This window comes from Epinephelus lanceolatus, chromosome 21 (assembly GCF_041903045.1).
Source record: "Epinephelus lanceolatus isolate andai-2023 chromosome 21, ASM4190304v1, whole genome shotgun sequence".
In the NCBI taxonomy this organism is placed as follows: Eukaryota; Metazoa; Chordata; class Actinopteri; order Perciformes; family Serranidae; genus Epinephelus; species Epinephelus lanceolatus.
The window spans coordinates 28,560,001-28,573,077 of NC_135754.1; the positions used below are offsets into that span (position 1 = coordinate 28,560,001).

Genomic DNA, 13,077 nt, shown 5'->3' on the forward strand with positions numbered 1-13,077 from the left:
AAGTCCAGCTATAGAAACAAGGCTCATAAAAGCTCCACAGCAGGTGGAAACAACCTGCATATAAGCACCGTGCTGCTTTCATTGTGTAAGAATGGTTTTGAAATGAGTACATTGATACGTTATAAAAGCACCTGCACAGGGGGAGATCAGTGGGCAGCAGCGGTGAAGATTATGTCACTCGAGCACCCACTGGAGAGAAGGATAGTGGACTGGAGGGTGATGGCTGTGCGTCATGCTCTCGAATGAAGCCCACCATCTCACACAAACACACACTCACTCACAGTTTCTCTGACTCGTGTCTACATGAACACAGAAATGTCAAACACACACCACAGAGCGCTCTGTGTCTTGATAACTTCACAGAGAATCACCACGGCAACTGAACACTAATCGCACTTTGTGCCAGCCCTGCTCTACATTTTTATTTGTTATTTCTAGGCTATCAAGAGTCACACAAAACAGCATTTATACAGCAAAGACTTGAGGACAACTGATTGAACTAAAGCCTTTTTAAACTAGAGAAAAATGTAAGAGAAAGCAGCTCAGAATAAAGGTTTACTCACAGGAATTAGTCACAAGGTCCAAAACAGTGAACAATACACCTCTATTTTCTAAGACTACAGAATAGAGGAGTGTATTTTCTTAGAAGCACTCACCTGTGGCTGCAACAGGTGCCCCTGGTCGCACCGTAGGACAGAGAAACGCCTGGAAACTGGAGGCACACAGCTCACTCACAGTGCCCATCACAACACAGTGTGTATCAAGAGTTTGTGACAAATCAGCGCTTAAGGTTAACGATGTCCTCTCAGCATCTCTGTGCTTTTTCTCCTCTCTTTTAAAACAGCATCATACTTGACGAAAAGCCTCGAGCTCTGGCCTCAGTCAGAGGCTCCTTGAAAAAAGCCGGGCTTTTAGTGTTTTCCCTCCCGACTGCCACCAGACTCTGACAGACTCTCAGAAAAAACACCCTCCACTCTCACTCTGTCTCCTCCCTCCTCCCTCGTTTCACACACTTGACCTCGCTCCTGAATCCAGCCTCACACTCTTAATACTATACTGTATACATACACACACACACACGCACAAACATGTCAACTCTGTTAAACATGCCAAATGATTTTAAAGAAAACATTCCTCACATAGAAAAAAAGGGCACGTACTGTATATACGGACACCCTCCCACTGCTGTGTCACTTTGAACAGTTGTTAATGTATTCTTGGAAGTGATGACAAATGTACACACGCACGCACACCATCCTCCTGTTTCACACACCCCCATACAGACACACACAAGAGCCCGGATTAGTTCAGTCAGAGCTGAGCAGACACACACAGACACATTTACACATTTACATTGTGTTGTACAGTATAACAGTAGAGGAAGATGTATGAATACACTTTATCTGACCTTTATTTAATTACAAGCAAAAGCTCTGCCTTTAAAGTGTAAATATGCGTTTAAAAATGTTACTGATTTTATTTGAATATTACGGAAGACGAGAGCGGCCATGTTTTTTTTTTTGTGCACTGTTATCTCGTGATAACCACTTATTATTTCGTTATCTCGATATTACAAAGATTGTTTTCTCATGATAACGAATTAATTATCTCGTTATCTCGATATAACAAAGATTGTTCTCCCGTGATAATTGTGAAGTCTGATGACTGCGCACTGGTTAATGTGATCATCTTGATTTCAGCCTACAAGAGCTGCTGTGGTCCTGCTAGATGCCTCCTGCTGCTGCTGTTATCATTAGTCACACTTCTACTGTTATTATACACATATGATTATTGTCACATACCGTATATTTCCAAATAGTCGCGCGGTGGCAAATAGCCACCGGGCACCTAAAAGCCGCCGGGGGTTTGACCCCATTTCGCGTATTAAACGCCGGTCCGATTATTTCCTCATTCATTGCCTCAAGGAGGGACAGCCCTGCAGGCAGGGAGAGAGCAGCTGTTATATCGAGATAACGAGATAATTAATTCGTTATCACGAGAAAACAATCTTTGTTATATCGAGATAACGAGATAATTAATTTGTTATCACGAGAAAACAATCTTTATTACATCGAGATAACGAGATAATTAATTCATTATCACAAGATAACAATCTTTGTTACATTGAGATAACGAAATAATAAGTCGTTATAACAGTGCACAAAAAAATTATATACATGGCCGTTCTCGTCTTCCGTAGAATATACAGGTTTAATTACCAATATGTGACAAATTTTAAATCATTTTAAACCTGATATTGGTCGATACTGATGACGTGCATCCCTACTTTCTACCACTGTGTGCGATTCAACCCAACCACAACACCAACACAGTCTCTGCAGAGCAAACAGTTTGGATAAAACCTTGAGAAAGAAACAATCAGCAATCCGCTATGATCAGTGGTCGCAGATTAGCAATGCTTTAACAAGCGTTGATGACATCTAGCTTGTGTTTCTGTTTGTTCTGGAGTCATAATGCACTGAGTGTACACAAAGTTAATCTGTCTGCCAAATGGATTTTATATGGCAGTAGCATGCAGTAGCCATACTTGCTTAGGCAGTTACAGCAGAAATAATAGTACTAGTGGTAGTATAAGAACCAATTATGAGGGTTGAAGCAATACATGGTGCTAAAAGTAGCAGCTATTAATCAAAACCTGATTGATCATTTAGCTAATTCAGTTAAAAGGTAGAAGTGATTGAAGCAGTATTAATACCAAAACTAATTGTTTCAGTAATAGTACTGGGCTTCACTACAGAATGAAAGAAGCTTCCTATCATGTATATGTCTGCATAAGAACTCAGTGTAACAGTGTGTTAGCAGCTGCTGTTGCAGGTGTTGGAGCATCTCTATATAGACCTACATATATGTGAACGACAGCTATTTATATTCTGCATCTGCCATTAAGGTCCAGTGCTACTATTTTAGTAAGTAAAATAAGTAATAATAATAATGAGTAAAATTTTGTAAGTAAAAAAAAAACAAACAATATGTTTTCTGTGATTCTCTCCACACCTTCACTTGCATTACATTCTGTCTCCTTCGCTCATTAAATCTATTTGAGTCTTTGATCCTCCCGTTTCTTCTCCTCTCTCTGCAGAGCTGACCTCTTTCTGTTGACCTCGCACTCCTGACAACCTGGAACATCTTGTCTGTTCAACTCTGACAGGGTTTTGTCGCTTTATAAGATTCAACACACACAACGTACAGAACATATAAATGCACATGTATTCTAGGAGCACGACGTCACAGGTGGCAGGTGGCGATGGAAAACAGAAAAAGAGCAGGTGGTGCGATGTGAGCAGCCCCGGTGAACTTTGATGTGATTTGCATATAGAATAAAATTAAAGACACAGTCTGTTTCCACAGCATCAGTACAAATGGCCGGTCTATATATAGATAAAATATATGTAGTTGGGTTGCACCACCTGCTGCTGTTTATCATTTAAAACCACGTACCTTCTGTATGTGGCTTCTGCAGTGACGGGGGCGCTGCGCCAGACCGTCATGGTGAAGAAATTACTGGTCCATCTATATCCCAACCCTCATCTATGGTCACGAGCTCTGGGTAATGACCGAAAGAATGAGATCACAGATACAAGCAGCTGAAATGAGTTTCCTCCATGGGGTGTCTGGGCTCAGCCTTAAAGATAGGGTAAGGAGCTCTGACATCCGGAGGGAGCTCAGAGTAGAGACGCTGCTCCTTCGTGTCAAAAGGGGTCAGTTGAGGTGGTTCGGGCATCTGATCAGGATGCCTCCTGCTGGATGTGTTTGGGGTACGTCCCACTGGTAGGAGGCCCCGGGCAGACCCAGGCCACACTGGAGGGATTACATATCTCATCTGGCCTGGGAACGCCTTGGGGTCCCCCAGGAGGAGCTGGAAAGTGTTGCTGTGGGGTGCTTTGCTTGGCCTGCTGCCCCCGCGACCGGGCCCCAGATAAGTGGCTGAAAATTGTTGGATGGATGTACCTTCTGTATGAAACAAGCTCACCAGCGTCTATTCTTTCACTGAAATACACTTGAAATCAAAATGTATAGAATTAAACAGTGGTGGATGAAGTATCAAGAAGTAAAAGGACCGATAGAAGAATAAAAGCATTATCAGCAAAATCAACTATCTATCGAAAAGATATCAAAAGATAGAAAGTCAAATCTATCAACTATCAAAAGTCCTCATGATGCAGAGCACAATGGCATCCCCAGGAATATTTCATGTGGGGTGGCCAGATCAGGCTGCTGAAAATTTTAGGGGGGGCACACATAAATCAAAAGCCGTAACTGAATATCATGGATTCTATCATGCTGTTGAAGTGTATAGGCTTGTTGAAATGTCAGTATGGAGAGTAAAGGACTCACATACTGATAACTTTGGTTTCTTATGTGACAGCTAATATTACTGATTATCTAATGATTACAGACTAAAGGCCTTTACACACTGACTCGCACTTTTTTTCTTCATAAAATATCACACGTCATAAATAAATACGAATACAAACTCACTCTGACCTCGTCACAGATCAACGTTTGCTCGTGGACATTCCACGTCCACATACAATGTGCAAGGTACCCTGGGTGCGTTGGTTGCTGATGTTCTGGGATGTCGTGTCAAATTCTGCCTGTTACATGCATTGTGTTCTTTCAAAATACACTTCTGCTTTCAAAGGGAATTTAACTTTACATACAGTCTCTTTCAAAATAAAAGCACTACGTCAGTACAACACCGCAAATTGACCTTTTTTTTTTTCTTCAACAACAAAAACGCATGGTTGGGTTTAGGAAAAAGGAACACGGCTTGGCTTTAGAATCTTACAGGACACAAACACCACTCTCTGGGGTGAAAGATGGTGTTTGTTGGACCCATCAACCACCCCACTCTGACTTTCGCTGCCTTAACTTTCGTACTTGTCCCGCCGCGTTTCCCCAGACGCCACCGGGCGCAGTGAAACTATAACGGCAACCAGCCGCGTATCATGCCGATGTTAAAGGATGCCTTTCTTCATTGGTTTCTGACACTGGAAGTCACTGCCCTAGCGCCGGAGTACGACGACTTCGGAGTGAGACCGGGCTCCATGTTGTTTCAGTCCAACCCGGTCTCCCTTGAAATCCAGCGCTTGGGCAGTGAGTTGTGGCGTCAAACACTGGCAAAAAAATACAACTTTTAACGTCAGCATGATACGTGCCCAGTCACCGTTTTAGATTAACGGCACTCAACGTTCTCAGGGGGAAACTCAGCGGGACACGACTGAGAGTTAAGGAGACTAAAGGGGGGCAGTGGATGGGTCCAACAACCACCAACTTTCATCCGGTAGAGTGGTGTTCACATCCTGTAAGATTCACGTGTGTTTGTTGTTGAAGGAAAAAAAAAGTCAATTCACGGTGTTGTGCTGACGTAGTGCGTTTATTTTGAAAGAGACGTTAAATTTCCTGTGAAAACAGAAGAGTATTTTGAAAGAAGACAATGCATGTAACAGGCAGAACTTGACATGGTGTCCCAGAATAATAAGTGTGTATACAGTATCATAAAATGGAAATATGTGAGTAAAGTACAAGTAGCTCCATCGAAAACATTCCACCAGTGAAAATAACAGTGTTCCAAATCCACCAATGATCACAGCCTCCTGTTGTTTCATTCACATGTAGGGTGACTGTTTGACAGCAGGATGTATAAAATGTACATCATAAAGGTGAAGAAAACATTATTCCTCCAAGTGCTCACCCTCATCTCATGATGTGTTATCTCTCTCCATGTGAGTGATGTCAAAGCAATGACAAAACAAAAAGCAAGTCAGAGAAAAACATAATTTCAGTATTCGGACCTTCAGATGCTTGTTAACGTTATCTTTTCTATCTCTGGGTCTCCTGATGGAAAAATAAAATCAAACATTGTACCACAATTCTCAGACACACTCGACCTTATTTTCACTTCCTCTCTCGGAGCGGTTCCAGACTCCTCACTTAAATGCATCAGGTTGCCATGACAACAAGACAAAAAAGCCAGCATGTAAGAGGAAAGTGTAATCATCATCATCTTTCCTGCTCCTCATACATTTTCACCTTTGTTTTGCCTATTAAAAAGCTCACAGGGGCTGTTTTTGTTTGTTTATTTGTTTTGTTTGTTTATGACATTTCTTCTTCTTTTATAAAAATTAAAATGTATGTCGTTTGGATCACCTAAAGTCCAAGAGTTGACTTTTTTTTAAAATCTTTTATCTTATCATAAAATAACATGTTACCACAAGATGAATGACTCTTTGTTCTTTCACATAAATAGGCCTATCTGTATTTAGCTAATTATTTTATATATTTGTAAGGGACTGTGAATACTCCAGGAATGATGTTTTTTTTGTAGGCCAACACGGAAATTAGCATTGCCCAGTTCCCCCATAAAATAGCCAATCATCTTTGTTTGTCGGATTTTAGATTATTGCAGAAAATAAGCTCTGCAAACAAAACTTTATGACATTAATCTTTAGAACTGAACTCCACTTTTATGATTTCAAAGCATGAATGCAATCGCCAGATGTAAAAAGCTAAGCTAGGCTATTTAAACTATACCACAGTTGCATGACTTAATGTTGCCACCACAAGGCTGTAAAGTCGTGTTCGGCACGATGACATTCTGTAGTCTTATTTAGCCATTTGTTAGCAACTGCCTTTTTTTAACACACCTACAGGCTTCAAAATTCATGAGTGGGGTATTTACTGATGTATTTTATGTCGTAGAATAAAGCGTTAAAGTCTCTTAAACCAAACAGTGGGCCAATGTAGGGAGTTGTTCAAATGTACAAACAGCAGTGTGCTCTGGCACTCAGAATGAGTTTTTCTGAATGCACCACTCGCACCATTTTCCTCCATTTTCTAAAACAAGCCAACAGAACTTAACTCACGGAGCATCTGCAGAGAGCTTGCCTCCAGCTAAGTCACACTCACCAAAAAAACCATCAAACTGTTTACTCGCAGTAAAAGGGTCTATAAACATCTGGCTCCTCAAGCACTGTTAGGGCCGTTTCATAGTCGACACAAAGACACGCAGACGCGAACGCATTGGGACGCATTGGCTGCCATGATGCGTACTTGCGTCTTAAAATGGGTTGTCCATTTTTTTGATATGCGACGCAGCGAAGCATGCAATACCATGCGTTGCCAGTGGGGGTGATAATGCAAGTGACGTACTTGAAATTAACCACTTTTTGTTAATCACAGAAAAAGCAGGTATGAAATATGGAAGGCGAGGAGGAAAAACTTTGCAAACTCATACGGGCACACCCCCATTTATATGACAGTTATAGTGCCCCGCACTCTAATAAAATAGCAGTACTAGCTAGTTACAGCACTGCTAGCTAGCCGGAATGTAGTGGTGACTCTGCTACCCCCTATTGCGCGAGCAATGTATTGCATTTCAAGTGTCCCCTGCGTTGCTTGTGTCCAATGTGTTAACTATGAAAGGAAGTGAGTTGCGTGCGTCGACTATGAAACGGCCCTTACTGTCGCCATGCTAGCCCCTCGTGTACTAGTATACATACATAAACTGAACAGTCAATATCACAAACTAAATAAATTGTGCAACATAACGCAATAAAATAATCACAACAAACAAACAAACAAACAAACAAAGGGGCTCAAAGAGTTTAAATCAATCACAACCATACTAATGGCTAGTTAGCCATGCTTTAAGCTAAATGCTAACACCGTCAGCACGCTAACATGCTAACAATGGCAATGCTAACATGCTGATATTTAACACGCATAATATTTACCCCAAAGAAACTGAATGAGATTCTATTTCTATGATTTACCCTCTTTAAATTTGACGTGTTAGCATGCTAACATTTGCTGATTAGCACTAAAGAGCACAGAGTACAGCAGTGCTAGCATAAACCAACACACTGGACTGTTTTTAAGCTAACAGATCACCAAGGCTGTTAAAATTCATCCAGGTGACACCATGAATCTCTACATCTAAAATTTTATCTAAAACATTTCACTCAAAACGACAAATGGTGTCAGTTTTAGCTGCTAGCTTGACTAAATTAGATAACGGGGAGAAGCTGTCGGCCATGAAGTCTGGTGAGAGGAATTCAGAGTTAAGGTCAAAAAGAGATATGGAAACTCTAAAAGAATGCCAAACATGATCTGAACTTTATCACATATTAACAGCTGCCTGCATATCTATGTTTTCCTGCAATTAGCTCAGGCTAAATGAAAGCAGTTTGTGTGGGGGTGAAGCTTCCTTTCACCTCAGCTAAACTGCACTTACTTTTAATATCTAGCCCATGTGGCAGAGGATATATGTTAGTATGAATCATAAAGAGAGTTTTGACCATTAGATTAAATGTAAATTTGTGTTAATGTCAGGATATATTTAAGGTTTCTTGTTTTAGATATGTGAGCCCTATGATGTAGTTTAAAATGGCAAACACTTCAGGGAGCTTAGTCAAAGGTGGTGAAGCAATCATCACTGAATAGTTCTTTGAAGTACCAATAAGTGTTTCTGCACCAGTTAGGCTTCATCTGTCATACATGAGATAAAAAGTAATAAAGGACTAGGGACCCTGTTAAAAAAGAAAGACTGAACCCAAGATGTTTGTTAAATTGTGCCCACATTCTCAGGATGACCCCCTTTATACAAAGAGAGACATAGTTTGGGAATAAGTCTGCTCCATGGAAACCCATCACATTGCAGTACTTAACAAATAAGACCTGACATGAAAAGAAGAGAAGAACAAAATGATCCAATCATCTTCACGTTTAAATGATAGACTCTCATTGTGCAAAATCATCAGGTGATGTGAGGGTGAATGATGCAACCTTGAACTACGATTGCACACACACTCACAAGTTTAAGAAAGTGGGACACAGTTTATCTGAAAACCTCAAACATTTTGTTCTTCCTTTAATGACTGTTTTCCTCTGATGGCAAACATGTGGGTGTTAACATGATAATATAGATGATCCACATGTTCATACCAGTACATATTTTCACACCTTCATTAGTAATGCATTAGATATTTTCTTTTTTTGTGCTTGTAGTTGCATCATGGGCTTATGATTACTTACGATTACATACACTCTAGTGTTTCCATTTTATGCTACTCTACACTTTTACTTGTCCCATTAACTCCACTACATGTGCAGATTCAGATTTACAATTCAAAATATAATCAATAACTAAATTATGATGTAATTTTATGATAAAGGCAAGACTTTATTGATGCCTTGGTGAAATTGAAAAGTTACCCAGCAGTGTATAAAGTAAGTAAAATAAGCTCCACCTTTACCAGAAGCAACATTAAAGTCATGAACACATTCATGCATCAATAATTGTAATTTAATAATTTAATAGTATTCTGAAATGGGCCATTCTGCATGATGACCACTTTTGGACTTTTAGTTTATGCCTGGTGGTTTTTGTAGGCAGGTGTGTGTGTGTGTGTGTGTGTGTGTCGTTTCCCTGATTTTGTGTTCATTTATTTATTTTTATCATATTCTTCAGTATATGTTTGAATTTGGGTTACCAAACTCAGTGTCTTTGTTTAAAACACTCCTCAAAACATACTTTTACAGGATGGCTTTTTTTTTTTTTACAGTAAATCTGTTGTGTGTCTAGTTTTCATCCTTCTTTTATCAATTTTATTATTTATTCACTTTTATTACACACCTGATTTATCTGGTCTTAGCCTATTTTGTTTATCTCATACTGTGTTTTGAAAAGTGTCATACAAATAAAGTTTATTATTATTATAATTTATTCCGTTATTTGATGCTGTGTATGTGTATTTTGATATTAAACAAAATTGTGTGACAAAATTGAGAGGTGAAGATTTTACTGCAGCTTGTTGAAGCCGTCAGTGAAGCATAGAGAGGCTGCTGTGTCCTCTAATGGCCACCAGGTGGCATCACAACTACAAGGGAAGATGTTTATATGGTCATGTGTGAGTTACATACAGCAGGTACCTGACAGTGCAGCATTACTGGGTCAGATTAACGCAGCTTCGATGGACACACTTGATATGATTTTATTGGTTTTATTGGTTTATTACTGGAGTGTGAAATCATGTTTGTATACTGACAGAGAAAATATGAATTTTGTCTATTTTATTGTCAGATTTTCAAGATTACAGAGATTCACACAAAATAAAATCGAAGTAACGAAAGAAGTAATAATGACAGTAATTTTAATAACAAAGATACTATAGAATTACAATTCAGAATAATATAGGGTTATGTCTTTTTATGGGGAATAGTTCAACCAGTAGACTATGTTTTATAAGGTTGGGGCCTAATGTATCAGTGTAGTAAGTGATCATCCTCCCTCACTGGCTTCCCGTGGTGGAACAAGTATTCAGATATATCACACTGTAAAAATATTTGAGTAAAAGCCCTGCATTTAAAATGCTATTCAAGTTAAAATATAAAAGTATTAGCAACAAAAATTAGGCTACTTTGGCTACTTTATTCTTCTGTACAGCACTTTGGTACTCTGTGGTTGATTTAAAGTGCTTTACAAATAAAGTTGGATTGGATTCGATACTATCAGAATTAAAAGTACTTATTAGGCAATAGAATGTCTCCTGTCATTATGATGCCAATGTATCATCTGAGTATTTTTACTATAATCTTACCATTAATGTTGTAACTGGTCGACATGGAGCTCAACTTAACTACTATGTTTTATTACCATTTATATTATCCTTTGATAATTTACAACTTTAGAAACTCACTGTAGGATTTCTTTGTCAAACGATAAATGTAGTGGAGTAAAAAGAACAATATTTACCTCTAAAATGAAGTGGAATCAAAGTATAAATGAGTTTAAAATGGAGAGTAAAATACAAATACATCAAAATTGTAAGTATAATACTTGGGTCTATTTTATTGAGCATGGTGACACGTAGCTGAGCTACACTTTGCCTTGGGAATATATATAAAAATAAAATTTGTAACTTTGGTTTTTTAGCGTAGGTTGTGGTTGGGCTGTGAGTATGTTATGTATACATATTTATGTGCAGGTCTAGATGTATATTTGGGAATGTATATTTATTTGCATCCAATATAGTGTCTTAGAGTGACTCTTTATGTGTGCTCTCTTTTTGGGTCTGTCATATTATTGCTACATCAAACTGAGAGTCCTTATACATAAGTACACTCAAAGAGTCTTATATAATTTGACAAACTCAATTACTTTAGTACAACTAACATGATTTACTTTAGCCTCAAGAAAACCTAATTAAGTTGCTTCAACTTAATATTTATTTATCTAAAAGTTGTGATATTTGGAGGACAAATTACTTTATTTAAGATATACTAACTAATTTATTATAATTTCATCCTAGTCAAAAATGTTTTTGATTTTGACCAACCTCTTAAAATAAGTTGTCAAAAATATTTTTTTAATGCTAAAAACTTATTTAAGTCATGTTTTAGAGTGTACTCTAAAAACTAATGTACTGGTTCAACTTAAAAAAAATACGATAACAATTTGCACACATCTTATTAAGTAGTTCCAACTCTGAGGACTGACACAATAATGATCTGCTTTGACCTGGAGAAGCTTAATTAAGTTGAACCAACTTAATATTTATCAAAAGTTGTGGTAATATTTAGTGGTCAAATTATTTTTATTTAAGGTATTCCCAACACTTTATTTTAATTCCATCCTACTAAAAAATGTCAAAAATGATTTTGACTGACTTCTTAAAATAAGTAGTCTTCAGACTTAAACACGTTAAGCTAAAAAAAAAGGCTTTCATTTTACTAACTAAACACATGAATCATTTTCATCATCATTTTTTAGAGTGTACTTTTATTCACTGCTGTATTGCTGATGGTATGTCTGCATCTCCTCGGTTCAAGGTCAGACAGTCAGATTTTTCTCACCCCACTCCTCTGTCTCCACCCAAAATGCAACGTTGACTTCAGCGCATCCTTTGATTCATCAGAAAAATGTCATCAGATGTGACAATGAGTAAAAGATAAAGTATTTGTAAATGGGAGGGTGTGGGGAGTCAAAATCTTTCTTTGACTAATAATTCATTTGTTCCGTTTGAGTGCGCTTGCTTGGACGTGATCTTCAGTTTTGTTTCTGTGTTTGTGTCTTGAGAAACCGGGATTGCAGATCAGAGTTTGCAGCAACAATCCACAGACCTCACATCCTGGAGGGTTAGCCAACTGGGTTTTAAAACACAAAGTGAGAAGTCAAAAGCAACTGTCTGGTTGAGAGAAGTGACAGAGGACAGTCATGTACGCCCTCCATCAGCCCACTTAAATATAATTATAATGACTGACTTCACGCCTTCCCTCAGAAACACTGACCTCTGAGCGCAGGAAGAAGTGAAATCCCCTCTGACACCGGATGATTATTACAATCCTGTTTGACATTACTGAGGAGAGAATGAACAGAGATGACAAAACCGCCCGATCTGGGCTCTGCCTGCACATTTCTCAAATATTTTCCTAGTTGAGTCAATTACCACATCTTTAAGAGTATTTGTCTGCCCTTCTCACAGCACAGTGTCTCCACTCCAAACTACGTCGCTCACACACTGACGACCTCAGTGGGAATTAACAGCCGCCAAATGAAGGCCAAGTTTGACTGCTTAACATACCAACATTACAAATGTTCAGAGGTTAAATAGAATTCAGTATGTAGAGTTAAGACGCAACTAATTATAGAAACTATTCTACTGGTTTTACAGATTTAAAATCAATAAGACGTTACAAAATACACAAAGAATAAAATGATTATATTTTGTTGGCCATAGGTCATAGGTCAAAAGTCAAAGTCAATGTGACCTTGCATTTGTCTCATTCTTGTTTTTTAAAAGATATTTTTTGGGGCATTTTTGCCTTTATAGATAGGACAGTTAAGCGTGAAGGGAGGAGAGACGGGGGTAATGACACGCAGCAAAGGGCCACAAGCTGGAGTAGAGCCCAGGCCGCTGCGGCAGCAGCCTTGTACATGGGGCGCCTACTCTATCCACTAAGCCATCTACGCCCCACATTTGTCTCATTCTTGTTAACACGATATCTAAAGATCACTTCAAGTTTGGCACAAACAGCCACTTGGACTCAACGATG

General features: G+C 38.7%; 1 protein-coding gene across 1 annotated transcript in view; it reads right to left on the reverse strand.

Annotated features, from left to right (window-relative positions):
• Positions 1–874, reverse strand: part of LOC117247332 (cytohesin-1-like) — a 31,895-nt gene extending 31,021 nt beyond the window's left edge. The window contains exon 1 of the mRNA XM_033611821.2: positions 657–874. Within this exon, the coding sequence (XP_033467712.1) occupies positions 657–744 (88 nt within the window). The 5' untranslated portion in view covers positions 745–874. The remainder of the gene's footprint in view (positions 1–656) is intronic.
• Between the last annotated feature and the right edge of the window lie 12,203 nt (positions 875–13,077).